Genomic DNA, 27,500 nt, shown 5'->3' on the forward strand with positions numbered 1-27,500 from the left:
CATGACTCAGAGTTTGGGCTGTTGCTAACAGGCTGACTGGGCTGACACAGGCCTCTGCACTCGTAAACACACCGATGCATTAAGCATGCCAAACCTGCTGAGCTGCTCGCCGCACAGGAGCACAAAGGAAAGTTGACACACAAAAACAGGATTTAAGTGCTGTGTGGGTTTTTGTACACATTCGCTTTTGGTTTCTGGGTGCATTCATCTTCAAAGACTGTAAGAAGTCACACCCAACTAAACCTCGCCTCCTACTTTAATTTAGCAAATCTGAAACAAGCCTGGCCAAAACTTCCTCCCACAGCAGAGACTGTCCCCTCTAGCTGCAGGCTCACCCCCTCCATGTGCAGCAGATGGGATTACCGCTCACAGCAGGCGGATCCAATCAACACACCAGCGCATCCTCTGATTAACACTCCTCTAGTTCATCATTAACTGGATTACTCTGTCTGTCTTTAGTTTGCACTTACTCTCTCCTCTCTCTCTCTATGTATCTATCTATCATTCTGTCTATTCCCTCCCAATCAAACTTTACTTTATGTGCTTGGCATGTGGCCCAAGTGTGTGATAAAGGAGTAATTGATTTATTTATCTAATCAAGGAAAAATGTTAATTTCCAGCATTTGTTTCCATAAATTCAATTAATGACTGCCTGCCCTCCCCATATTGCACCAGCATTTTGTGACTACTTTGTGTGTGTGTGTGTGTGTGTGTGTGTGTGTGTGTGTGTGTGTGTGTGTGTGTGTGTGTGTGTGTGTGTGTGTGTGTGTGTGTGTGTGTGTGTGTGTGTGTCTTGGCTACAGGTGCTTCCCCAGAGTACTGTATTTCTGTTTTTATTTACCCTGCTCAGTCTGGTCTAAAGCAAGCTTGATGTGTCTTAGCCAAAAGCTGTTATTGACAGACTCTCAGGAGTTTCAATCCCTGAATCAGCTGGATTAGATGAGGAGTACAGCCAGGGTCCATAAAACATTTCGGGAATGTTTTCTCAGCATTGTTTATCTTTATCATGAGCACGATCGGATGTTTGGTAGACAAGGGAATAGGGTGAGTTCCTGCAGGGTCTCTGCAGGTTTCAACAAGTTGAATTTAAGACTATTTTAGACCTTTTTAAGACCATCATAAACGCAATTTAAGACCCATTTCACATCCATACTGACAAGAAGTGATGCAGCATATGTAGGAAAATCTGAGTCTCAGAATTCCTTAAAAAATAGATGTATTTAGTAACACGCAGAACTAACCAAGTGCGGTGTTACATTACAGAATCATTTTACACTATAAAATCACTTTTGCACTTTAAAATAGTTAATCTAACTGAAATCGGCTAGAATCACTCAAAAAAACCTTACCCTCAGGTAGGCTGGTGTTTGCTGCTGGCTTTTCTCATGGTGGCTTTGTTGTTCTCTGCCTTCCCATGTGACTATAGGGATGTAATGATATACTGAACTCATGATTCGATTCACGACACTGAGATCACGATACAATTCTATTTTTTAACAAAAAAAAACAAGATAAATGATGAGTGAAAAGATCCCTTTTATTAAAATCTAAAAAATATACTTTCCCTTACCTTTTCTTTTTTTGAATTAAAGTATGATTATTTCTGAAGTATAGACTGCAAAAAATTGCATATTTAATTTGCTTTGAAAAAATAAACTGAACATATATTTTTATACATATATATTTTATATATATATATATATATTTATATATATATAAAAATATTGTTCTATATATATATACATGTATATATATATATATATATATATATATATATATATATATATATATATATATATATATATATATATATATTAAAAAAACTTAATAACAAGAGCAATAATTGAATTAAAAACAAACACACTAAGGCTTGGCCTGTGTTCCTCGTTTGGAATATCTTTTTCATTAGCTGAGATCTCTGCACATTCACAAAAGAGTGCATATACATGGACATGAATACCGGCGAGGCTTATGATCATATTCAGGATAAGGAATATGTATGTATGTGTACATGAGCACAGAGCACTTATTCATATTTTCCCGTATACATGATGAATACCATTGTGTTTGCAGAGGCGCTGTGTTTATAGAAACAGACCAAGGTCAGGAAATATGAAACACTACATTGTACATTTACTAACTCTTAACAAATTGACTGCTAATTTCTTCTCTGCTCTGATCAGTAACAAGCTACAGCTGAGTGCTCAGAGTTCATCCGCCGTGTCTCTCTTCACCAGCACACACACGGTGACACACCTCCAATTTAAAGCAGGCTGGAGCATCCTGCTGTTGCCGCGGCTGTCTTGGCACCGCTGTCTGATGAGGCAATGGATATAGAACATTAACCAAAGCTATGGAAGGAGGCAAGGACACCAATCAAAGATTGCAGTGCTTTGGGGGTATGACACATGTGCAGTGGAAGTGGAGCTGCGCTGTACTCTTTCTTTGATAGTGCGCCACCTATTGAGCATCATGGCAATTGCAGACCAGAAATCAACCCCAAAGCACTGCCATCTTTGATTGGTGACTTGTTCTAGTCTTGACATCAACAAGCTCATTTTGCTAGAAACTAGCAAGCGCTGAGTGTGCACATTTGTAGTTATTGGTTCCAGGTTTGTTCTGTTTCGTAGTTTTATTACAACGTAACATTTATCTAAACCTTTCCCGGAAAAATTAGGTTTATCATTTTATAAAAGTAACTTTTATCAGTTTTTATTTCAGACCTGGAAAATTTGTATTTAAGACTTTTTAACACAGTTTAAGACAATTTAAGGCCTAAAATTCAGATAGTCGTATTTTAGACTTTTTAAGACCATCCATCTTCAACTGCTTGTCCCTATCGGGGGTCGTGGGGGGCTGGAGCCAGTCCCAGCTGACACTGGGCGTGAGGCAGGGTATGGGCAGGACGCCAGTCTATCGCAAGGCTCAAAATGTGGCTGAGTATTGCTGTGGCTCCAATCTAATACATTGTGTACACTGTGTACTTGCTTGCATAGTGCATGAATATTCAAATCACCTGTGAATTTTTGTCCAGGTCATCGTTATCCCCCCTTGAAATTGCTTTGGGGAATAGTCAAATCATACACAGCTGTTATGCACTTACATTTGGCTGCTTCTTTTTCATGTTAAAGGTGAATTGCAACAAAATGCACCAAAATATCTTCCAAGTTTGTTGGTCCCTGTCATAGATGTATTATAAGAACTGGATAGATCCCAAGATGGCGTCTATTCAGTGTAATGAGTATCTTATTACAAACCCCATATAAAGGAGGGTAAAAAATTCTTTAAGAAAGAATCGTAATGAACCTTGTTTTGCAGTTCGAAGTGTCCAGATGTCTTTTTTACAATGATGGCCTATGGAAAAAACGCTTTCTGAGCCACAGGATTTTGTTCCGATGCAGTACCGAGAGTTGTCACTGGAAAAAATCAGCTGATAGGCTGAACAGTGGCACCTTATTCAGGTCTTATAACAGGCTACATCCATGGTCCAGTGCATTGCATTTTGCTGTACTTCTCTCTGTGTGATCGCCCTTGTGCACTCAAAATAGTATAGTGTAAATCCAAAAGTAAGCAACTTGAGATGCAATATGTTTCTGCACTCTGAGATGAAGTTGTTGAATATTGCACCACCTGTGTCTGTGTTTTGTCATAATCATTAGTGCTCCAAAAATAAACTCTACACACTCATTTTAAGCTTCTCTCACTGACTGACACACAAGAAAGCCTTACATATCACACATACACACACATTCTTGTGTTTCTTACACGTCAGGTGTAGCTGCTATATTTTCAAAAGCATTAGAAAGTTTGTGAAAGAACTCGTCAGTAACAACTGCCTGCTGCTACTCTCAGATACAGTACATAAGGATTTAGGAAGAAGAGAAAGAAGAGCTTGACTTAGTCAATCTGTGGGTCATGTACAGGTCAGCTGGCTGTACTTCCATAGATTGTAGGATGACTTTGTTAATGAACAATGCGGTGGACCACTTGCAGAACCATTTGCATGTTGTGTGTGAAAAATACGACTGAGACAGCCCAATTTCTGTATCTGACTGTCTGACCTGGAACTGTCACCTCAGTGGAGGTAATTTGCGCTGCATGCGGAATGTGGCCCAACATGATTGTCCGTGGCAGTCAGGGAGCGGAGAGAGTATTTGGGTTAGGAAGGATAATCCACTCACCCCTAAAGAGGATTGGAGAATCTCACAGGATTTGATGAGTTGTGAGCTGGTGTTTATTTCACATCACAAGAACAGGGCTGTTTGTGTCACAGCCAGGGAGCTTCGGTACGACCACTGCGTCAACGAAAGCACCATGGGTAATTGTTACTGCACTGGAGAGAGTGGAGGATAGAGGAGGAGGTAGAGGAGGGTGTGAGGGAGGAGGCGAGGATGAATGCTGAGGATGCTTTGGTGTCTTCACTCCTTATCTTGCCGCAGATCCTGGGGTTTAGACAGATGATGTGATAACCGAAGCTGTGATGACCGAGACACGGATACTGCAGTGCTAATGAGCATCCTCTAAGCTCAGTGATCATCCCTCTGACAAATGATGCCGTATGAGAAAGGGATAGCTTTGCATGAGCACTCAAAAGTCCATCATCATACACAAAAGGATGTTTGTTTAAGAGAGAAAAACACAGAGGGATAGTGTATATATATGGGGATGTCTTTGGAAGCGTACCTCCCTCGATGCAGTGCATGTCTCCAGTGTGCAGACTTAATTGGCTAGCTTACCTTGGCTCTTAAAGTCCAGGACCACCCTGGTGTGGGAGACAAGGGGTTTCTGTCATGCTTCAAACAGCACAGACTATGGCCTTAACATTCAAACTCAAGACATTCGAACTCTAAGAAGCTGAGACACGGCTACGCTTTTAAGGAAACTCTTACCCCCTGGAGGAAGGAGATTTTAATTAACGGGAGACAAAGCCTTTATGTCTGCTGTCTCAGAGACTGTGTTGTGATGGCCTCTGTGTTTCTGGTACATCAGCAAAAATGTGTACCTGTTGCTCCCTGTGACAGCTCTAAATATATTTTTCTGTGCTTTTTCTCCGCTCTATCTGAGCCCTACAGTCACGTTTTAGATATGAGCCTCTTCAAATCTTAAATTCAGTGTGTAGTGTGCATTCATTAATACTTGGGCAGGCATTTTGCTAAGATTTGGGTGGTCTGTAAGATTTATGTAACTGAATGAACCTGTATTCAACAGTATTTGCCCATCTCCACTGACTGACTGTGGTTTTCCATTTTCCACTACCCATGCTGAAACAGGGGAATGTTGTCTACCTCTTCAATTCCATATAGTCAGCTCAGCTCAGACCAGAAACTCTATGCAAGCCTATCAAAGGTGTGTGTGTGTGTGTGTGTGTGTGTGTGTGTGTGTGTGTGTGTGTGTGTGTGTGTGTGTGTGTGTGTGTGTGTGTGTGTGTGTGTGTGTGTGTGTGTGTGTGTGTGTGTGTGTGTGTGTGCGTGCGTGCTTGCGTGCAGGCTTGCGTGCGTGTGTGTGCATGTGTGAGTGAGGCAAATGATCAGTCAAGCAACTATAAGTGCTGCAACAACACAAGACTTTGGTAGGAAATGAAATCTCTATATAGGTGAAGATATTAACACCAGCTGGGAAAATTAAAGTGAATGACGACAGTGTTACACAAGAATAGTCACAGCAGCTGTAAGTTCTATAACAATGAGGACAGTTGGAATCTGTAATATGCTTTAGTTAAGACATTGTCATTATGTCTATCTGTAATTTGAAGAGCCTACTGTGTGCTACTAGCTCTTTGAGACTGTACTTTGACACAATGGCATGAATGCGAACATGCTAACATGACAATGCTAATATAGTGAAGTTCAGGGTATACAATATAATGTACACCATCTTAGTTTATATGCTAATGCTAGTAGTTTATTAGCATTAAACACACAGTACAACTGAGGTTGATTATTGTTGCAGGTCAGTAACTAAGGTATTGGCCAAATTGAAATGTTGATGGCCTTACAGGAAACGTCAGAGAATCCAGGAAGTCAATAGGATCTATCCTCCAGGGAACTTAAATATCTGTAGCAAATAGTATGGCCATAGTTCAAAAAAACATTCAAAATATGCATTTAGGTTTTCTTCTAAATTCACCTAAAGTTTGCATTAGATCAGGTCTAATTTGCATATGTAGACATAACATTTCAGAAAACTAAAGCAATAGTAATAGTTTTAATGTAAGTCAACTGGGGAAGTTTCATGGTGATATCTGTTAGTTGAAAATAATGCCTCTGTAGAGGTTCTAAGTGAAATGAGCCAATACCAAAAAGGTGACGTCAACAGACTGCCGGCCACTGATTGGCCAGAGAGTGTTGTCACTGGAAAAGTCATGAGCGCAGTTTTGCGCAGCTTTGCTATGATGGCCCTGCCAAGAGGTACTATGAAAAACTTAATTGTAATGGAAAACGATGTGTCGATGAAAGTTGAGTCGAGACGAGTCGGGCTAAACTGCGTAATGGAAAACAGGCATAACTTACACTATTCTTTGGTGTCTCCCCTTTAGAATGACCAAAAGGTGAAACTAATTGGAAGTTCGCTGTTATCTCAAACACGAGGAAAGTTGGCACATTGCACCACGTGTATATTAGCCTGCATACATGTAAACAATTGTCTGTGTATACTTCAGCCTGCAGGAATTAGTTTGAGCCACGTGAAGATAGTTATGTGAGTAGCGATAGTGTTTTCAAGCTGCACACAGCTTTAATCCTTCTAATTGATAGTGAGTGACACGAGGAAAGCTTCTGCCCCCTCAAGATTGCAGCGCTGCCCTCTCCTCTGCTGTTGATTGAAATATTGCGCTATTCAACCACTTCACTCAGTTGAGTGGTGTGTTGCTGCATAGCCATGCTTGACGGCAATCAATTTGCTAACTGAATGAACAAGAATAACTCACGATGGCACTGCCCGCACACAGGTACACAGACACACACACACATGCACTGTACGGCAGTTATGTCACAGAGCTCAGAGTGAGATCAATAGGTACTTCAGCTTTGTGTAATGCTGTATCTAACTGTGAGTCTTACCCATGGCTAAAAGTGAGATATAGAACCCACTTCAGGATGAAATGATTTTCCCCGTGAGATATGGACAGAGTGCAAGACCCACTCTGACAGCTCTGTTATTGAGACAAAATGCTGCTTCTAGTGATGTGGTGCCCAAAGGGGGCCAATGGCCTCCCTTGACTCAAATGGCTTACCGGCATGTAATCTTGTATCTTTAGTGAATCTGCTATGAGGGCCACCATTTTACCTTGTTTTAGCTTGATATGCTCCTCCAGTGGTACCCAGCCCATCTTACAGCACAGGAGAATGGATGCCGCTCCTGTTGTTTTTTTTGTTTTTTTTTGAGCTACTGTTGAAGCAGTGCCTGGGTTTGATCCAGCTCATTAAAACCCAGTTAATGTTTGTGCCGATGGCTCCGCAGAGACAGCCAGAGAGACAAGCCAGTGTTATTCCTGCCTCTGATGAAGCGTCAGCTCAAAGCCTTGATGGCTTACAGATGGAGGAAAATTCTCCAACAATACAATACCCCACTCTTTAGGGATGTCTTTAATTCACACACAAACATTCCCTATTTAACATTATCAGTGTGAAAAGCCTTTTATGGCGTGCTGCATAATATGGGCATGAGTGTGTACACAGGTGTGTATCTGAGTATGTGTGTTTGAGAAAGAGGCTGTGAATATGTTGTGGTATTGTTGACAGAAAGGAGACTTAGGAAATAGATTTGTTTTTGAGAAAAACAACATTCAGATGATCTCTGTTTTATATTCAAATGTTGTGTCAGTTACCCACACTTTAATGGGTGTTTTCTTACAGTTGTATTCAGTCATCTTGTCAGTGATGCTCACACTCACACACCCAACAGAGAAAAGTCATCCTATGTGATTACAGATACTGTCACAAAAGAGAGTCTGGAAGCAACAGAAATTAGTTTTTTTATCTTTATGAGAGTAAAATATGACGTTCTCAGAGAGGTGCTGCATATTAAGTGAGAGCGCCATGAAATATATTCAGCCCCAACATTGGTTGTTATTGTACAGGCTGTGTGCTGTTTGAGTGTTGAGGTCAGATAAGGGCTTTGCGTGAGGCAGTCTCAGAGCAGAAGAGAGGTCAAGAGATGTATAAATCTGCTCACATTAGTCTCCAGAATGTGACCTTTTCATTAGACCTTCACATGAATTTGTTGACTTTTACTATACTTGTATACTGTAAGCAGTGTTGTTTCACATTGTTTTTATTTCATATCACTAGTTACACTCATTTGGCAGTAATAAGTTACTTTACGGTATTACTGTCTGTGTCGAGTAATGCGTTACACTACTTTTGCCTTACTTCCACCATAATAACTGCAGCAATATGGCTAGGTATTATCAAATGCACTATTATCAAAGCACGGACACTTACTGCAGTTCATTACAAATCCAAATTTATATAGTGTGTGTTTCTCAGGCAAAAAAGCTCTGACATGTCTCTGGGAAGCGCTTCATGTTTCTATGACAACAACAGTTTTGACAGCATATCACTACTTTAACCTCCGTTGTATGATAGACTAGCATGGCCCTTTTGTTTTTTTATTATCTGTTTGGAGTACTATTGATTTGTTTCACATTGTTTTGACCATGAGCACCAACCGGAGGATGTTTGTCCTTATACTTTGTATGGATGAGCTCGTCACTGCTCAATCTGACAGCCGAGCAAGGAGGATGTGGGTGCATGACACGTGCATTTGTTATGAGTACATTGCTTATGATTAAAACTAGTCTACAGCTTTGATAACAAAGACAAACAGCAAGCAAGACATATCAAGCCAAGTCTGGCAGCCTCTTGCTCAGTCTTTCCCTTCTTTTCTTTTCCTAGTTTCCTCCATCGGCATCCGTCCCCTAGTGATGGCAACTACAGTTAGCAGCAGTTAGCTGTTAGCCTTATTTTAGCAACACATAAATCTAAATCAGAGAGTGGGAAAAAATCTCCATAAAATATGATCCATTTTCACCAGTTTTGGTTTGCAGCCTGTTACTTGAAATAGTTATAGAATAGGAATCATATTATTAGCACATTTTATCACTTTGTTACTGATAAAAGTCATATTACACCCAACACTGATTATAAGTGATGTCGTTTGTTGCTGCATGTTCAACATTTGAATTGGGCATCCTGTGTAAAATCATCAACGTGACCACTTCATCAACATGTCTAGTATTAATTACACCATGCCAACTGTGTAATCCGAGTTGAGACTGACCTCTTGACCCCTGTGTGCAGGTGTAAAGGGGCTTCTCACTATGGGCTCTCAGCAGACAGGAAGCGACGCTCGCAGGAGGGCGAGTGCACCGACAGCACGTCAGAACTCACCATCGCCACGCTTCCCAATGACGGCCCCACCTCCGCCGCCGTGGCCCTCCTGTCAGACGAGCCTGGTCTGGTCAACCCCGCCTTCGACCCCAGCATGGAGGACAACAGCCAGTCAGGCAGCACAACTAGCCTGGCCGCCCGCAGCAGCAGCAAGAAGAGTGAGTGTGAGTGGGCGAACGGATGTTTGTGCGTGATCACGTCAAGTCCTGCATGATGTTACTCTGTAGTTGTCTGATGAGAGAGAGAGAGAGAGAGAGCTGGGGGGAGTGTTTGCCAGAGTGACAGATTAAAAATCAATAGCAAGAAGAGGGATTTCTAGTCACAGTTGTAACGTCTCCCGGTCAAAACCAGATGCCAGTGATCTATGTTCAAACATACTTTTACACCTGCAGACTTGCAGCGTACAACCAAGGCGCTCATTCAACCTCGAATACAGTCTTTGTTCCATCTAATGGTCTCTGATAGAAATCCTATCAGGCAATTAGCTCGACTGCCTTGTTTTTTTTCACCAATCCATAAAATCTCTCTTTGTGGAAAACAGTAGAGAAACACATATAGAGAAAGTCACTGAGAGGGCAGGTACATTATGCAGTCAAGGAGAAATGGAAGGAGAGGCAGGATAAATATAGCCTGTGTGTGTTAATGCCCAGTGACGTGAGCAGCACTCTCCCTCCATTTCTCCCACCTGTGAAAACCAGGAAGCATTCACGATGTTCCTTTCTGCTCCCCCTCCATCCCTCTCCCCAACCCCCAAGCGTGCAGACAGTGGGGACACCAAATGACGCTGCACCAGCACTTTAGGCCTGCCGGCTGAGCACCCACAACCACCATAAGCGCCACTACTGCTGAACAAGCTGACAGCTCCAGAAGCGGCTGGCGCTTTTAAAGAATAATGTGGCTGTCAGGAGCTCTCGCATCTCTGAGAGCCCGCAGAGGGAGGGAGGGGCGCTGCAGAGGGATGCTGCCCTGTGCCCGGTGCAGCCAGGCTGGGGCTGCTGCCTCTCCACTGCAGCCTCCTGTAGCCTGTCTGTCTTTTTCTAAGAAAAGCAAAGTACCAGACAAGTGTCCAAGGTGTGTTACATCACTGCTGTAGTTATGCAACCATGTAACTATACTCAGCATGGATTGGCTTTATTAATTAAAGAGTTACTGGTTAAAAGCAGCTCCTCCATCCACAAATAAAGATGCATTACTGGGGCTGGTTTAAAGTTGCTCAACAAATTATCCTCAGAAGAAAAGGATGGAGTGGAGGCAAAAAAAACAGTGCCATCATTTTGTTTTCATTATGTTTTAAGTTATATTTACATCCTGCTTCTCACCAAAACGCACGTGTATCCTCAAGGTCTAACAAATGCATTTCCTTCTTCATTTGCAAGACCGATTTTTTAAATATTTCAAACCCTGCATTAACATCCATGTGTACTACAATTACCACAACTTTACTGTTTGGCTTCACTCTCAATGCTGTTTTCAGCCAAAAAAAAGCTCTAACCGGTATACCTGCTTTACACCAAACAGATAGACACCGTGAACATAGAGGAGCATTTAGCAGCTAAAAAGACAGATATCTCCCCCAGGAGTTGGACCAAAAATGTTTGCTAACAAATTCGCCATATCGACTTAAAAATGATAGCAATGTTGGGTTCAGAACTTGTTTCTGCTGCCCAAATATTATTAGTTGTGGCATTTGTTTTTTGCTGCCGGTCTTTTATGTCTCTGTATAATTGGCCAATCAAATACCTCAGTAACAGCACATAATCCTACTGTTTATCTCACTGACATCAAGATGAAGAGGAAAACGATTACTGAAAACTTACCACAGTCTCATATCATTCAAACTATTTTTCAAACTAGACTTCTTCAAACTTCTCACCAGAGCCTGTAAGCAACAACAAAAAAAAAAAAAAATCAGTCACTATGCCAACAGGAGGCATTTGATTGGCTGTGAGGAGGCAGCTTTAGACATGTCCGGGCTTGTTGAGAGTGAGGCAATCTGTAAAGTGCCTCTCTTTTCCCCTTGTGTTCTTTGCAGTCAGAAACTTTGACCGTTCTTCAGTGAGGAGCCGTTCCTTCAGGAGGTTGAACCGGGCGTTCAGTGTCCTGCGGAGGACAAAGAGTGGCAACGCAGTGAGCAATGAGACATCGGAGGAGAGGGACAATGCCAGGAATTCCAATGTGCCACAGGAAGGTATGGATCAGGGCCTGCATCATTTCTCTTGTCTTGTGTTTCCTTTTATGTGTATTATCTGTGCTTGTATTGTGAATTTTGTGTTGTCTTGATGTCCCTTTTCCATTTCCACTTTATGTTTCCAGAGAGAGGGCTCAACTTGTGTGCATGTTTCCAAATGTTTGCATTTGCGATGTTCCCTTAGCTGTACGAGGAGGGTGACACGGCTGGGAGCCCACACTGTAACAGTAGCATATGTTTCTTTAATAATTCAGCTGCAGATTGCATTAGTCCACTGGTGCATCACTAGAGACAGATGAGGAGGGAGAGTGGTAGCCCGAGGCACTTTAGATACAGGAGGGCACTGGAGACAAGGCTGATGACCTTCTCTTCTCCACCTCCAGTTCTTCTCCTCCTCTATCGCCTTTTTCATCTCCTTCTCCACTGACCCCCTATCCCCTCCCCCACCCCAACACAGCCAGGGTTAACAGGTTTGCACCAACCTGATGGAGTAGTCCCCAGGGAGCACAGTGTTCATGACATGGTAGAGCCATTCGATGTTATGTCATAGAGAAAAGGGGCTCCGGAGATATTGAATGCAATATCCACAGCCCGACCCTCGTGATAAAAAGGTGGGGTAACTGTAGTCAACCATAAGAGAGCATAATGTTGAAGTAGAATTGCAGCGTGATGGGAAGAAGCGAAGGAATGTGGTATTACGTAAGGATGACGGACGACCGGGGACTATATTATTCTCTGAGGCCATCACTGAGGAGGCTGAGAGAATAGATTAAATATTCATTGCCTGCTGCTGGAAAGACAAAGATAGACGGAGAGGAGAGGAAGGTTGAAGTAGAGATGGATCCATACAGAGCAATTGGAGGGAAGAACGGGTACAGAAAAAGACAATGGAGATAAGGAAACAAATAAAGGCATAGCAATGTCCCCATTGGATGGAGGAAAGGATGAAAATAAGAGAAATGGGGTGATGAAGAAAGACAGAGGTTGAAAGAGTGTGATGAAGATGAAGAAGGGTTACACAACAGCTGTAGGTCTCTGTGTTAATGTGGTCTCCACCCCAGAAGCAATCTGCTGCGATAAAGACAAAATATTGACTTTGGAATGGAGAAAGTGCAGCGTGAGTACAAACGACTGAGGCTACAGAGCTAGAGCCACAGAGGGAGATAGGCCAGTGAGGAATATAAGGAGAGAGAGAGAGACATTCTTCATAAGCACAGAAAAAGAAATGAGATGAGGAATACATCCTCTATCTAATTTATTGGCCGAGACTGTTGGCCAAAATAGGATGTGTCATTCTGCTGTTAATTCACCACTGGGCATGAGAGCAGGGGAGCCTGCACAATTAAATGAGATATAACTAGCAGACAAGTACACATTTCCCAGAAATGTGAAGGTTTACAATTACCCCTTTTTCGACCAAGACATTTTGAGGGCCGGTGCAGACCAGGCCAGGAAAACTGGTTCCAGAGCGGCACCAACTCTTTGCTGGTCTTGAGCCGGCACCACTTACTGCTTTAAAAAATGTTATTTTAGAATTTGTGTATTTTATTGTTGTAATTTTTTAATCAAAATTAACAACTTTTCTGAAGAGACATGTCTTCTTCAGTATGCTTAATCAACAGAGAAATAGGGCTTAAGTTGAGTTTTTTAAAAATGTTTATTCACAGTTATGCACAATAATTATACAAACCCTTTCAGAAAATCAAAGAACTATTACCAATTCGGCAAGCAAACGTAAGCATAAACAAACATGTACACGTCTGGTGTATTAGCAGTTTTCATTGAACACCGCTCCAGCTGCAGTCACTTGATTCTGACGTTGCCTGTAAAGACATGAATCTTAAAGACATAAATATAGCATTTATTTTAACGGCAATGTGATCAAATAACTAACATTAAGTAAAGTTAACTAACATTAACATTTTACATTTAGTGCTGATAGGAATCAAAACATGTTAGATAATTACCTCTCTTCTCAAACAAAATCATTCATTGTATTCAAGACGAGCAGTACAAATGGGTTGTAGTCCACCATTGTTGTTGTTGTTGTTGTTGTGCTTGAGGTGGGCGTTAGCATTTCTGAGGAAACCTCAGACGTATACAGTGACGTCATGACGTGGCTCTCTCTGGGGTCTCTCTAGCCTGTTGAAAACCTTACGGGTTCTGAGAAGGGTCCCAAGTTGAACCAACAGTGAACCAGCACCAGTCTAGCACTATAGGTCTGGGATGGTTGAAAAAGGGGTAAATGAGGCCTATATGCATGATATAGCAACAAACAAGTATTTTCTATGTAAAAATATAGTGGAGTAATGGCATCCTGAGCAGAGAAGGAAATCACTCTCCCTCTGGGTGCGTGTTGTAATCTGAGTTTCTCTGTTGTTAGTTCTGATAGCCGGATCGGCTGCGTACATGTGGCCGTAAAACACATTGGTCTTTCTCTTATTGGGAAGTGGTCTGTGAAAGCTGTATGGAGGCAATCCCAGGCCAATTTTCTTTAGTATTTTGAGCAAAGTTTCTTTAAACCTGAGGTAGGCAGTTTATTTTTTGCGATGTTGGGCAGAAATACCTAATCATTTCTTTCATCATATTGTAATTCAAGTGTTCTGGCTCAGTTTTCAGGCTTTAGAAAATCTAGCCCGTGACAGGAGATTTGGTCAAACACAGGCCATTTCAGAGAGAAAGAGAAAACGTGAGCTTTCCTGTTGTCTTAGAACAAAGAGGGGAGAGGGAGAGCTGGAAGAATGGGTCCCACTCTACTTCAAATTCTGCTGTTGTTTTGTTTGTTTGTTTGTTTTTACCTACTGAGCTCTAAGTAACATGCTGCATTTGGCAGAATTCTGTTTATTGTTTAAGTTGATCGAATCTTGATGTGAAAAAAATCTACTACAAATTGAAATTTAGCTTCTTGAAGTTATGCTTTTGTGACTACCATGTGCAGATTTCAACACTAGAAGATATGCACCTTTTTGGAGTAACATTTTCACTGTGAAGTGGTTGGAATATTGTCTATTTTATAACTGTTCTTGCATCCCCACCCAAGTAATAATCTTGTGGAAATTTGAAAGTAAGGGTTTTCCCAAGCATTCTTGCTACAGATGTATGTGACTAATGATACAAACATGGGGCAGAATAATCCGCCAAGTGAATTTTCCCTCTTGGCTTGTACAAGTTTGTTTTAGTAACCTGAGGGAGTAAAAACAGCTGGTTCCACTGCAGAACCTCTCCACAACTCTTTGTCCATACTGTCACCCTTTCTTCCTCAATATGTCTCGCTTCCTCCCCTGTTATATTTGGCTGTTTGTCAAACTATATTTTCCTTGTCACTGTACAGTAGAATTCAGAACTAAACTCAGCCTTTCTCTTCTCCGCACCTTCTCCTGTAGTGCTAGCTCTTCCTCAGCTGCATCACCTGATCCCTGATGGTGAACTTACCAGTATTAAGATCACGAGGGTGGATCCCTCAGAACCGCTAGCAATCAGCATTGTTGGCGGCAATGAGACCCCCTTGGTCCGCATCCTCATCCAGGATATCTATAGAGAAGGTGTCATTGCTCGGGATGGACGCTTGCTGCCTGGGGACATGATCTTGAAGGTATCAGTAAAAAAATCCCACACTCACAGATCAGTAAGAAGCAGTCAAAGTCCCATTTTAAACTGCCTCTCTTTCCCTCTCAGGTAAATGGCATTGACATCAGCAACGTACCCCACTGCTATGCGGTGGCAACTCTCAAACAGCCCTGTCAGCTCCTCCGGCTAACCGTGCTCAGAGAACAGCGCCATCGCTACCGTTCCCATTCGCACAGCCACGGGCACGGCCATGATGTCGCTCGGAGCCACCCCTCTCACGGTCTACCCCACCATCCCTCGAGGGATGATAGCATCCATGTGGTCTTGAGTAAATCCACTCCAGATGAGCAGCTGGGCATTAAGCTAGTGAGGCGGCCAGAAGAGCACGGCGTTTACATCTTTCACCTGCTGGAGGGCGGCCTGGCAGCCCGTGACGGACAGTTGTGCGTCAGTGACCGCGTGCTGGCCATCAACGGGCACGATCTACGTTACGGAGCACCAGAACATGCTGCTCTGCTCATCCAGGTCAGCAGATCTGCCTTTAAACAAATTGATTGTAGCAGGTCAGAACATTTTAGAACATAGTTGTGACTTCTGAAATTAGTGGTTTATATGTTACAAACCATAAACAACTGCGTTCTGTTCTTACCCTGTTCGTCCCTGAGGTATTAAAGATAATTGTGGTGATTCAGGCTAATTGTGTGCTGTGCTGTTGTGTCTGCACTCCCTGCAGTTAATAGTATTTAATTGTGGTTATTCCCTAATGGACCAGGCCATGCGGCTGCTTCTGGTTCCTGGTTAATGCCAGTCAATGGCGGTGTGTTTGCGGTTAATCGTGGTTAATTGCTGTGTGTTTGCAGCTGAGTGTGCAGGGTCTCTGTGCCCAGAGTTCCTGTCTGAGCAGTCTGACTGGCCTCTTCTGGGTCTCTGCAGAGCCAACATGGCCTCTCAGTGCAGGCACTTTCTGTCAGAGATTAACAACTGGCAGGGAAGAAATTAAATTAGTCCAGTTAAGGCAATAATGGGCTGGACTGGCTAATTCAGGAGTCCGCTCTATGCTAAAGAGGCCAGGGGGAATCTCAAAGGAATGACAGAGTTGATGAAGAGGCAAGCAGCCAATTTGTCTGTGTGTCTGTTGGACCACTTGCATATGAATGTGTGAATGAGCGTGGGCTGACTGGCAGTTCAGTAGTTTAAATCACAGAGAGACTAACAAAGTACGGTACTGGATGGCAGTTAATTAAAACAAGAAATTATCAGTTTCCCTGTGAATGTCTCCTTAAATGAATGAATGGCTGACCCAAATAGAAAAATAATTTTTTTTTAAATGTGATTTTTTTTTTCAAATGTAATATTTCAATGCAGTGAGCATCTTAAATGAAATCTCATTTTGTAATGTAAAAAAACAACAATTATTTTATGACCAGTTTAAAGGAATAGTTCAACATTTTAGGGAATGTATGTTGTATGTTTAATCCATACAAAACAGCAATTCACTGTTTTACAGGAGAAACTGTCAAACTATTACTCTGTTGTCTCTACTTTTGTTTTTTTTTAAGGGATTAAACATAAGGGGTCCATTTCTGAAGAGAAAAACTGTGACATTTCCAGTTTGACTGCCAATATATCATTAAAACATTCAATGTTATTATCAATTGAATAAAAAGGGTTGGACAATTCTGGTTTCATGTATTGACCATGGTAACTGTTGTAAGTACAACACCAGACTTTGTGCTGATCTAAGCTAAGGCTCGTGACTGTAGTCTTAAATGTGATGGGCAGACATGAGTGTGGTTGTGGTATTGATATTCTCAATCTCGTTTTTGGAAAAAAGTATTAAGCTTTAGTATAATATGCAATACATGTCTGAACTTTGTTGTCTCTAAATGCTCTCCAGGCAAGCGAAGAGGGTGTCCACTTCATCGTGTCTCGTCAGATCTGCCTGCCCAACCCAGACATCTTACAAGAAGCTCCGTGGGGCATGGACGGTCCCCCACCATATTCCCCTGTGGATTTAGAGCAAACACTACTGGTGAGCAGCAGACAGACACGTACACATGAGCCGAGAACGGTACCAATACACAGAAAGGAGCTTTGTTCCTCCGTCTCCACTCCCCATGATAAATACTCCCTTTCAGGTGCAAATGATCCATGGAGGTATTATTCTCCCATCAAAGCTGAGCTTGTCATTCAAGCAGTACCGCGGGCAGACTTCCTCCCAGAGAGTTGTTGCATCTATTTGAGCCATCGTTTTTTTTTTACCACACAGAAAACACCCCATATGATTTAGTATTCCACCATCCTTCCCTGAAATACTTCTCCGTTCTGAACCAGGCGATATCTTTTGTTCTGATTTTTTGGAATCATTGTTTCGAGCTGAAAGTGTATTATTTCAAATTTGGTTTAAAACAGGTAGAAAAGTAGGCTTCAATAGATAGATAAAGGGCAAAGAAAATAGCTAGCCTGGCTCTGTCCGAAGGTAACCAAATCCTTCCAGCACCTCTCAAGCTCACTAGATTGCATGCCAATTAAAAATGTGTTGGGACACGAAATAGTATGGCACACAAACAGTACAGTTTTGTACAGTATAAACTAGCTGTTACTTCCAGTTTTTAGGCTAAGCTAAGCCAAGCTAACAGACTGCTGGCTGTAGCTTCATATTTACTGTACAATCATGAGAGTGGTATAAATCTTCTCATCTAACTCTTAGAAAGAAAAACGTATAGCTAAGCCGTAATTAAGTTGGCTATGACTGACTTAGCTGTTTTTTTGTGTTTGAAGGATGCAATGTCAAAAAAGAAAAGGGTCTCTACCATTATTGCTCTTCATGATACTGTACATGTAGTGCACCAGTGCAGAGTGTACACATCTTACAGTGTATTGTGTAGGCTGGCAGCAAGTGTTCGCACAGCTATTAGTCAGTGTCGTGCCCCCGGGGTCAGTCACGTGACTACAAGTGATCTCCTCCTGTGAGAGCAGCAGAAATGTGTGAATGCAGCACATTAGCGAAGCAGCACAAGCTACATCCCATCAACCTCAATGTGTCCATGTGTTATTCATTACTACTCCGCTCTCCCTCGCTCCCTCCCCCATCCAACACTCATGCACACGCGTCATAAATAAAATCGCACTCACTTTATCCCACACAGGCTAGTTCACCAAACCAAAACGCACATCACGATGTCTATGAACAAATCAGTAGCTCTATACTGTATATCAGACATGGACAAAAACTAAAGAGGCACTTGAGCTGCCTGATGCCCTATAATAATAATCACCATATATTTAACATTACCAGTTATGCTAATGAGGTTATCCATTAATTAGACTCTTGTTCCCATAACATAGCATGGGTGGTGTACGTATGATTTCTCCTACCATTAAAGAGCTATCGAAAGTCCCAGAGAAAACAGCCCTTTATTAATATGCAAATGTGCTGCTTCACATCTAATTAGATTATGTTGTCTATAGAAGGTGCCCTTGGTGTAATAATTAGGTTCATATCGTGTTTGGTCTTGAGTTACTGTGTTTATAAGAAGGTGGATACACAAAGGAAGACGCCACTGTCACAACATCAGTTGTGAATGTCCTCCCATGGCAGTGGAACATAAAATAGCACATGGTATTGGGGCAAAAACCTGCCCTGTTGCTCATACATTTTTATCACTGATTTACCCTCTGTTGCAACTTCTCTCTCTTTGTCTCCTAACCCCTGTGAAGGACTCTTGTCAGAAGCCTGCATGCTATGAGAAGACAGTAACTCTGACTAAGGAGCCGTATGACTCTCTGGGTATGACCGTGGCGGGTGGCATGTCCAGCCGTGGGTGGGACCTCCCCATTTACGTCACAAACGTTGACTCTGATGGAGTGGTGGGACAGGAAGGCTCCATCCGCAAAGGTGAAATAAACAAATGAATGAATCCTTCAGCCTGATTTCACAGAAATGTGTGAAATGACCACGACGTCTTAACACATTACATGGCAGAAGCATGAAAACAATGCCAACTGAAAGTCAATTAGGGTTCTTTGTCGTGGTGGACACATGTATTTCCTGGTTCAACACAACCCTGTCTCAGAGTCAGGTGACGTGGTTTAAAAAGTGACAAAGGCGAACAAACACAGGATTTTTTAAAGTACGTAACATACTTAATTCACCTCACATAGCCTATGTAACCATGATCTTTTCCTAAACATAACCACACCAAACTTGTTCCTGTGGCACCTGTGCATAATTCTAACACACCACATACCGCCACAATGTCTTGCGGTTTTAAGAGGTAGTGGTCATTTAACATATTTTGTGTGAGATCAGGAACCCCTCGATGTCTCTTTCCATTACTTACCTGCATACTTACTCTTGTAATTATCAGAATACATATTCTTTATTACAAGGATTGTCATGGTCAGTGCTTTTGTGTAAATAATTACTCATTTACTGGATGGAGTGTTTTACGAGGGTGTCGTCTACTGCCGTGCAAAGCACTGGAGCTTGCTTTATGGCTGGCAGACTGTCATGGATTTGGCTTTAGTGATGAATACTTTGTTTTTAACAGGCCGTGTGATTGATGAACACTTAATATTCATGTTTCATTATTAAGTTTATTCATCCAACAGGCAAAACTCAGTGATGCTGCTGTGGTTCAGTGCTCCGCAAATTGGCTCTAACACTTAAACAAAAACCCAAACAAGCATTAACATAGCTGTGATCGGCTCTGAAATAGAGCAAAACATGGAGCGGCACACAAATAACTAGATGTAATAGCAGCAGTCTTGATATCCTATGATGCAGTTGGAGACAGGGGAGTGAGACATTTTAGCCATAACTGCTGATTCCAGCATAGCCGATTTAAAAAATATAAAGCCTGTCATTACACTCCCCCTGCCTGAGGCTTTGTGAATGAGAGAAATGCTGGGATGAAGCATAACAGTAGCATAAAGGCTTCGTAAAAGTCTGTCCTGTGCATGGTTCAAGGTGCACATATTATTCCTATGGGACATCGCAGCAGCACCTGTCTCTGTTTGTCTGGCAAGCATGTCCTTTGAGTTGCTCACTAGCAGGCTAGAGTGTGCCGTCTGTCTTTCTTTGCACCACTTTCATCGCTACAAGGCTTTTTAAAGCACAGGTGGCGCTTGGTTTCCATCCCTTTGTGTTGTAGGTTGTTGAATATTAAATAGGCAGATGATGAGTCCCTGCCCTGTGAGGGCTTTGGAAAAGCATTTATCGAGGCAGCAACCCTGGGCAGAGGATGAGCTGTGCTGTCCACTTCCTCCTTCCGCAGGTGACATCTTGTTAAACGTGAACGGGGTGGACTTGACGGGGGTGACGAGAGGCGAAGCTGTGGCCAACTTGAAGAACACCTCCTCTCCTGTTGTGCTCAAGGTCTTGGAGATGCGCCCTCCGGAAGAAAGCTTGCAAGAGTGCACATTGCCACCCTGTCTCATACCCTCACCCACAGACAGCACCAAGAGCCCACTGCCCAATGACGATTACTCGCCACTGTGGGTGTCGTGGCTGCAGCTACCCAGGTAAGCACCTCTTGCTGTCTCTGTTTTCACTGCATATACACTTTTCTATTTTCTCCACTAGTTTTTTTTCTGAGCCCAATATATTTTACACCCCCCACACTGGTCCCTTTGACCTCTGCCAGCTGGTGCCAACTGAAATTTTGACAGAGCCAGCTGGGGAAGAGAATACTCATTATACTTTCAAACTAACTTTTGAGCTTAAATATTCACTGCTATTATATCAGTAGAACTTCTGAGAATGAAAAACTTTCCCTCGGACTGTAACACATAAATTTATCTTTATAGAAAACGTTGTCAGGAAGACAGCGGTGAGCTGACAGCAATAAACAATTGCTGCCCCTGCTTAAAGTGAAATAAAAATGTTTGTGAATTTATTTGGACTCAAAAACAAGTACTGAGTCACCATGGGACTGAAGTCTGGAACAGTGGTGCAAGTAAAAGGATTCCAGTGTCATTTTCATTCAGACTGTCTTTATGAGACAGATATAACAGTCCAACTATTCTCATTGTTTCACGTCTCCCGCCCCAGGTCTTCTGAGCGGGGCCAGTTTCAGTAGCTACTGCACACATACTTAGCAAGGATATATAGTATATGTAATTTAAAGATGCAGTTGAGAGATTAGTGTTTTTAATCTCTGCCTTGGCTCATACAGGCATCTCTACTGCTGCAAAGACATTGTACTGCGGCGGAGCACTTCGGGCAGCCTGGGCTTCAGTATCGTGGGAGGTCAGGAGGAGGTCAACTGTAATCAATCCTTTTTTATCCGCTCCATCGTGGAGGGGACGCCAGCCTACAATGATGGCAGGATAAGGTATGCAGCCTCTGTAAATCACTTGTTATTGCCCTGGAGCAAAATGTTTAACCAGCTTTACATAACCTGTTTTGGCAAAATTTCTCATCTTTTATATTAACTTGTGCCGTGCCTGTCCTGAGTGGGACAATTGCTTTGTCCCCGGCAGTGATGCTCTCAGCACTCTTGATAACTGCTTATCCGATCGGCTTCACACTCAACCCTGCACTCCCTCGGGTCCTCAGCAATATACCTGCCAAGTCAATTGGATGAACGTTTCTTGAGATATGGGAAGGACAGTCATACTGTACATGCGTACATACCCACACAGAGATTCCTTCCTCTATACTTAGATGATGCTGCAACAGCGCCACCTATTGGCCAAATGGCACCATATTTGGTATGGCCAATCAGACATCATATATACATATGTCCACCAAATGTGGTTGCAATAGCGCAGAGTTCAAAAGATTTTTTTGTCATATAAACTCTGCCCACAGCATTTGAGCAAACTGTGAAGGACAGCTTTAGCTAACTTGTATGGAACATCACAAATCTGAAAAAGTATGTCTTTCCATTTTGGGCCAGGGATGTTTTGTACCCAATTTGGTGATTATTGCTCAAAATTTGTAGGGTGACTTGCGGAAAAAAAGATAGATTCGGATGAAATTCAAAATGTTGGAACATCCATCTATATATCTTATGGGTGTGGTACATTTGTTTCAGATTTATGGTTCAAAAGTTACAGGCCAAAAAGTAAAATTAGTTGTTATAGCACCAAAGTCTGGCCAATTAGCACCAAATTCAACACAAATTACACACCGGGTCCCCAGAAACACATCTTTTTTGTGAACTAGATCGGATAAATGGTTCTCGCGATATGCAAAATGGGACGGACACACACACACACACACACACACACACACACACACACACACACACACACACACACACACACACACACACAAACACACAAACACACACACACACACACACACACACACACACACACACACACACACACACACACACACAAACACAGATTCCTTCTTTTAGTTTGATATCTGTCAAGTACCTTCTTGGTACCCATGATAACCATATTTTTTTCAATGGCCATCTCTGTGTAGGTGTGGGGACATCTTGCTGGAGGTGAATGGGACCAGTACGTGGGGGATGACCCACACAGCGTTGGTGCGCCTTTTAAAGGAGCTTCGGGGCAGAATTACCCTGACCATTGTCTCGTGGCCCGGCAGCCTGCTGTAGCTGTGCTCCAAGTCATCCAGCACTGCTTCAGTGGCACTGAACAAGAAATGTGGAAAGGCAGAGCTTTAGACTGGCTGACCACCCTAAGCTTGCTATGTGGGAGAAGCTTAGAATAGTGCTATAGCTGTATGGATGTCTCACTTCTGATGGACAGCTGACACTTTACCAGAAGTTTGGAGAGGGACAAACATGAGACTGGATTGTTACCAGAGGTTAACTTGCCCCTCCAAGACTGCTGAACTGGGAGAATCCAGGTCCGAGCCACTTCTGACTAGGATGTTTAGAGGACATGATTCTCTGGCACGGCATCCAGTGAGTCAGGTGGGTGGATCGAGAGGAGATTCAACATGTTGCCAATTCCAGTAGTTATATATTAGGGTATGCGTTAAGTTGGACTCACATTTCTTTACTGTAAATGTTGGGTGTCTAAAAAAGTACTGATCCAAGCACTTGTAATACGTTTCTTTTGTTTGTTTGTGGTATAGCCTTTGAATATAGGCTCCATTCTGTTTGTACTGACAGTGGTTGTCATCTTCATCTGTTGACCTGAGGACACGTTGCCAAGTAGTAGTCTGTGTTGAGGTTTTTTTTTTCTTCTTTTATTTCAGAAGCTATGGCTAAATTATACAACCACTGGCAATAAAAAATATATAAAAAATAATGGATCAATGTGTTCGTAACATGTTAAGAAATATATATTTAATTGGGTGACATTGTGGAGGCCTTAATAATTTTCTTACGTTTAAGAAAAAAAACTGACTTGGTTTCTGTGTATCAGTGGATGGTCTGAGGCCCATCTGCTGTGGTTGTGTCTGTCACGCTTCGGCCTGTGTAGTATATCTGATGGTACAATTGGTTCAATGATCAATAAAGTCATTTGAAAAAGAGCGTTGTGTGAGAAAATACTTAAAAGCCTTACTTCAACACGACAAAAACAACACTTAAAGCTGATGCAACATAAACATTTTGCCTACAATAAATGCATAAATAAAATTACAATAAACTCACATTTTCTGATGAAACAGTAAAATGCTACAGGGAAGTTCTTCTCTTTGAAAAGATTAAGAGACTGAAAGTCAGTCACATTTTAATTTCCTCTCTTGGTCAGCGGAGCACGTCTTGCTGGTCTTCTTGTCCTTCTTATTTCTTTTGGCCTTTTTTTTTAGTTTGTGTCTACTCTGACTGTCCCCATCCTCACCACTGTCTCTCCTCCTGCTGTTGCTGCTGCTGAAGATGAGGACATAGATGACGATTATATGATAATACTATGTGAGTTTGTGTGTGTGTGTGTGTGTGTGTGTGTGTGTGTGTGTGTGTGTGTGTGTGTGTGTGTGTGTGTGTCTTGGTTAGACCTGCATGATGATTGTTGCAATCCTTCGTTGTTGTCGCTGTGCCTTCTCTCTCTGTGCCATTCTTCTTTTTCTCCACTGAATCTGTCAAAACTGTGGCGCCTGTGCCCTCGCTCCATCATGTCCCTTTGCTTCATTCGCTCCTCCCCGCTGAAAAATATCATACACACATGCAGTGTATTTTTTTCATTTGCAACTTATGAAACTTGAGGTTCCAATAATACAAAAGGAAAAAGAGCTCATAGCCCACAGGAGTGAGACTGCTTTCCCCCCTTATCCACTAGGAGAAAGAGAAGTCACAACTCAAGGCACCAAAACCTTAACCACAGTGCCCACTGTTTGCCTGAATGAGATTGTGCAGCCTCCTCCCTGGCCTAGACATTGAGTATCAAATAGCCAAACAGCAGTGTCGTTGCATGTCCTTCACACTAAAAAAAAAAAAAAGCAGGCATGCTGCAGTATCCTCTGAGCTAAAGAAATCTATTATTCACTGTAGGACCTGCAGGACTGATCATTACTTCACACCTTTTCTCCCTCATACTGTATGACCTCTGAAAGCACATGCAAAGGCATATTGATGCAGAGGAGGGGGGACTGATCACTGATATCAAATGTTGGTTATTGGTTGTAATGAAACACTATTATGGCGCAGTTGTTCCTTAAGTAGTAGATTGTCTTAAGGGAAGCCCCAAGATTGATTTCACACTTTTAACTGTATATTTCTAATAATGTTTCACTACATGAAAGAACAAGGCAACATTTACATGGACTATATATTTTTTTAAATAACGTCTTAAAACATAACAAAAAGCCCTGTTAAATCGGCACTCACGTCGCAGCTAGGACTGGTCACAGCAGCTCACGGTTGTTGTCTGTCATAGTCACCACCAATTTTCGATAATAGGTTTTCAGATGCACAAAAGTAGGAAAAGTTGACCTTCAAAGCAAGCAATGCAAATGTTTCGCAATATTTGACATCTCAGCCTGCTAAAGAACCTGAGCTGACAAAAAAAACTAAAGTCTGTTCAAAAGGACAAAAGAAAAATGTTACCTATTAGCATACTTATTTTTACCCACTTTAGTGTGGATGAGTGCCATAAAATAATCCCCACTGGCACACTGTAGTGTCCCATTTCTATACAGTAGCTGCCTCCTTGAAGGATTCAGTCTATTACAGTGTAACCTTCAGAGGGCATCTCTAACAATTAATAATCAGAGGCTGGTTGGCTGCGACACTGTGTCCTCCCAAAATGAGATTCGCTATAACATAATTACACATTACAACAACTACACCTTCAATCCATTATGTTTTAGTTAATCAGTGCTTATAAACGTTTCCCTGGTTATAATAAGCTAACTGTTTCTAGTACAACTGGTTTCCTCAAAACTATGTCAATTGTGGGGCTGTGATAATCATGCCTGATATTTACATATTAGAGTCAATTAATATGTAGATGCAACGTACTAATGTGACCTTATTTGGTAACACTAACACATCCCATGGCACAATGTGTCTAAGAGCAAATGCACAGTCAATCCCACTTCTTCAGGCACTCGCCTTGTTTGTATTTCTCTTTTATGTGCGACCTATCTGTCAGTAGAAAGACGGGACAAAACAAATTTTACCTGTCTGTCTGCCCTCAACACCATTTGTTTCAGTTCTTTGAACATCGACCACCCAGCCACCAGGTTTGTAAGGATGAACACTGCTTGATAGTTTGGGCCGAATGGTGCACCATTTAATCAGCTTATTGATGGAACCATGGTTGTGTAAAGACACCAATGTCAATCAGTTTGCTCCAGACGATACAAAGATACAACTAAGAAGCCAATATTTCTGTAGGAGGGTGAGTGTAAAATCGAACAAAATTGGGAAGCCGGGGTCAATTTAAACCTACAAAAGAAAACAAGTGGAAACTGCAGCTGAGTGTGTGAGAACCAAACATGTTTTGTAAAAGAGCACCAGTGTGCAGTGCCCTTTGGAAGTGAGCTTTAACCTACACAAAGCAATCAAGTGAGCAAGCGTTCAATTGTGCCTATTTTTCCACAAGATAATCTTCCTCCATTTAGTAACGGCAGTGTTAGTTGTTCTTCATGGCCTTGTTTTATCCAAAGCGAGAAGAGGTTTATGGTCCCTCCTAAGCTGCCTTTTCAATATACAATAAACACTGCACACATCTCTGGGGGAGGTGATGAAAATTTGGATTTGCTCATAACAAGTCAGAGAGGCTCCACTTATAGAAGAGGAGTCTTTTAGGCCAGTGCAGATTGTGTGTTAGATTAAAGAGAAAACCTAAACATCTGCTGAAGGGAAATCCAATGTGAGTGTGTGTGTGTGTATGTGTGTGTGTGTGTGTGCGTGTGTGCGTGCATGTGTGTGTGTGTGTGTGTGTGTGTGTGTGTGTGCGTGTGAGTGCATGTTTGCGCATGTGTGTGTGTGCATGTGTGCATGTGTGTGTGCATGCATGTGCGTGTGTGTGTTTGTGTGTGTGCGTGCATGTGTGTGCATGTGTGCGTACATTTATAACCTTTTTTCACCCTCAAACACTCCCTCACCTCAGCATATGACACCTTGGCACAGCTCGCAGTTAGCACTTTTAGAATAATCACCCTGACCTATAAGAATCATCATGCTGAAGGCATTTCTCTGCCACGATAAAAGTATCACCGTGCTCAAAAAAGTCTATAGGAAAAGTAAAGTTACTGCACTGCTAAGGCAAACAACTCGCACATGGCTGGAGTAATTATTAACATTCACTTGCACTACACAGAACAGAGAGAGAGCCTTAAGGGGCAGAGTTGTTGCGAGTACAAAGCTAAATATACTCAATATTTGGAGACGGCTAATGTGTTAGCAGCAGGGATTAGGACCCAAGGCCCACATTTGTTCTTGCTCAGAGCCATTAGCTGTAACACTGAGAGAAGCACCTCACATAACGCCAAGAACACAGTCAAACAGTTCCCAAGGAGGCAGTGTTAGAAAGAGTAAATTATAGAATGGAAGCCCGGGGATTTGTTTTCACATTTAATGATTTTTATTCATCAGTAAGACCCAGGACTGTCAAGACGGGCAGTATCACAGATTTCATAAAATGCCTGAGCCTCTTGCAATGTAATTTTGTCCTCTCCATCCCTGCAGTCATTTAACTGAGAAACCTAGATGTTTCAGTGAGCCACACTGCGGATATTAAACACAATCTATGATTGGCGCAATTAACATGAAAGTAATATCCGCAAGAATAAATAGCAGCTGCGAGTGGAGGGATACAATGTTACGTCTAATAACTCTTGGAGCAGGAGATGTTGTTATTTCAGCTTCATTATGGTGGTGCTGCCAAAAGAAACACAACTATACCGGTGTGGCAGCACTTTTGGGTCAACAGTATGCCAGCTTTTCTGTAAAGTCAAATGTTTGTTCTTTCAAATA

The 27,500-nt window shown here is 42.2% G+C and overlaps 1 protein-coding gene across 2 annotated transcripts in view; it reads left to right on the forward strand.

The window, feature by feature from the left end:
• The window catches only part of lnx1 (ligand of numb-protein X 1), a 40,246-nt gene extending 16,696 nt beyond the window's left edge, over positions 1 to 23,550 (forward strand). Inside the window, exons 3-11 of one of the 2 annotated variants that reach the window (XM_083939215.1) lie at positions 9,300 to 9,553; positions 11,422 to 11,577; positions 14,961 to 15,169; positions 15,253 to 15,669; positions 17,042 to 17,176; positions 18,865 to 19,042; positions 20,424 to 20,670; positions 21,324 to 21,482; positions 22,589 to 23,550. In XM_083939215.1, coding sequence (XP_083795341.1) covers positions 9,300 to 9,553; positions 11,422 to 11,577; positions 14,961 to 15,169; positions 15,253 to 15,669; positions 17,042 to 17,176; positions 18,865 to 19,042; positions 20,424 to 20,670; positions 21,324 to 21,482; positions 22,589 to 22,724 — 1,891 coding nt within the window. In that variant the 3' untranslated portion in view covers positions 22,725 to 23,550. The remainder of the gene's footprint in view (positions 1 to 9,299; positions 9,554 to 11,421; positions 11,578 to 14,960; positions 15,170 to 15,252; positions 15,670 to 17,041; positions 17,177 to 18,864; positions 19,043 to 20,423; positions 20,671 to 21,323; positions 21,483 to 22,588) is intronic. The other variant, XM_083939216.1, reaches the window with a different exon arrangement.
• Positions 23,551 to 27,500: the final 3,950 nt, after the last annotated feature.

Source organism: Echiichthys vipera, assembly GCF_963691815.1.
Source record: "Echiichthys vipera genome assembly, chromosome: 3".
NCBI lineage: Eukaryota > Metazoa > Chordata > Actinopteri > Perciformes > Trachinidae > Echiichthys > Echiichthys vipera.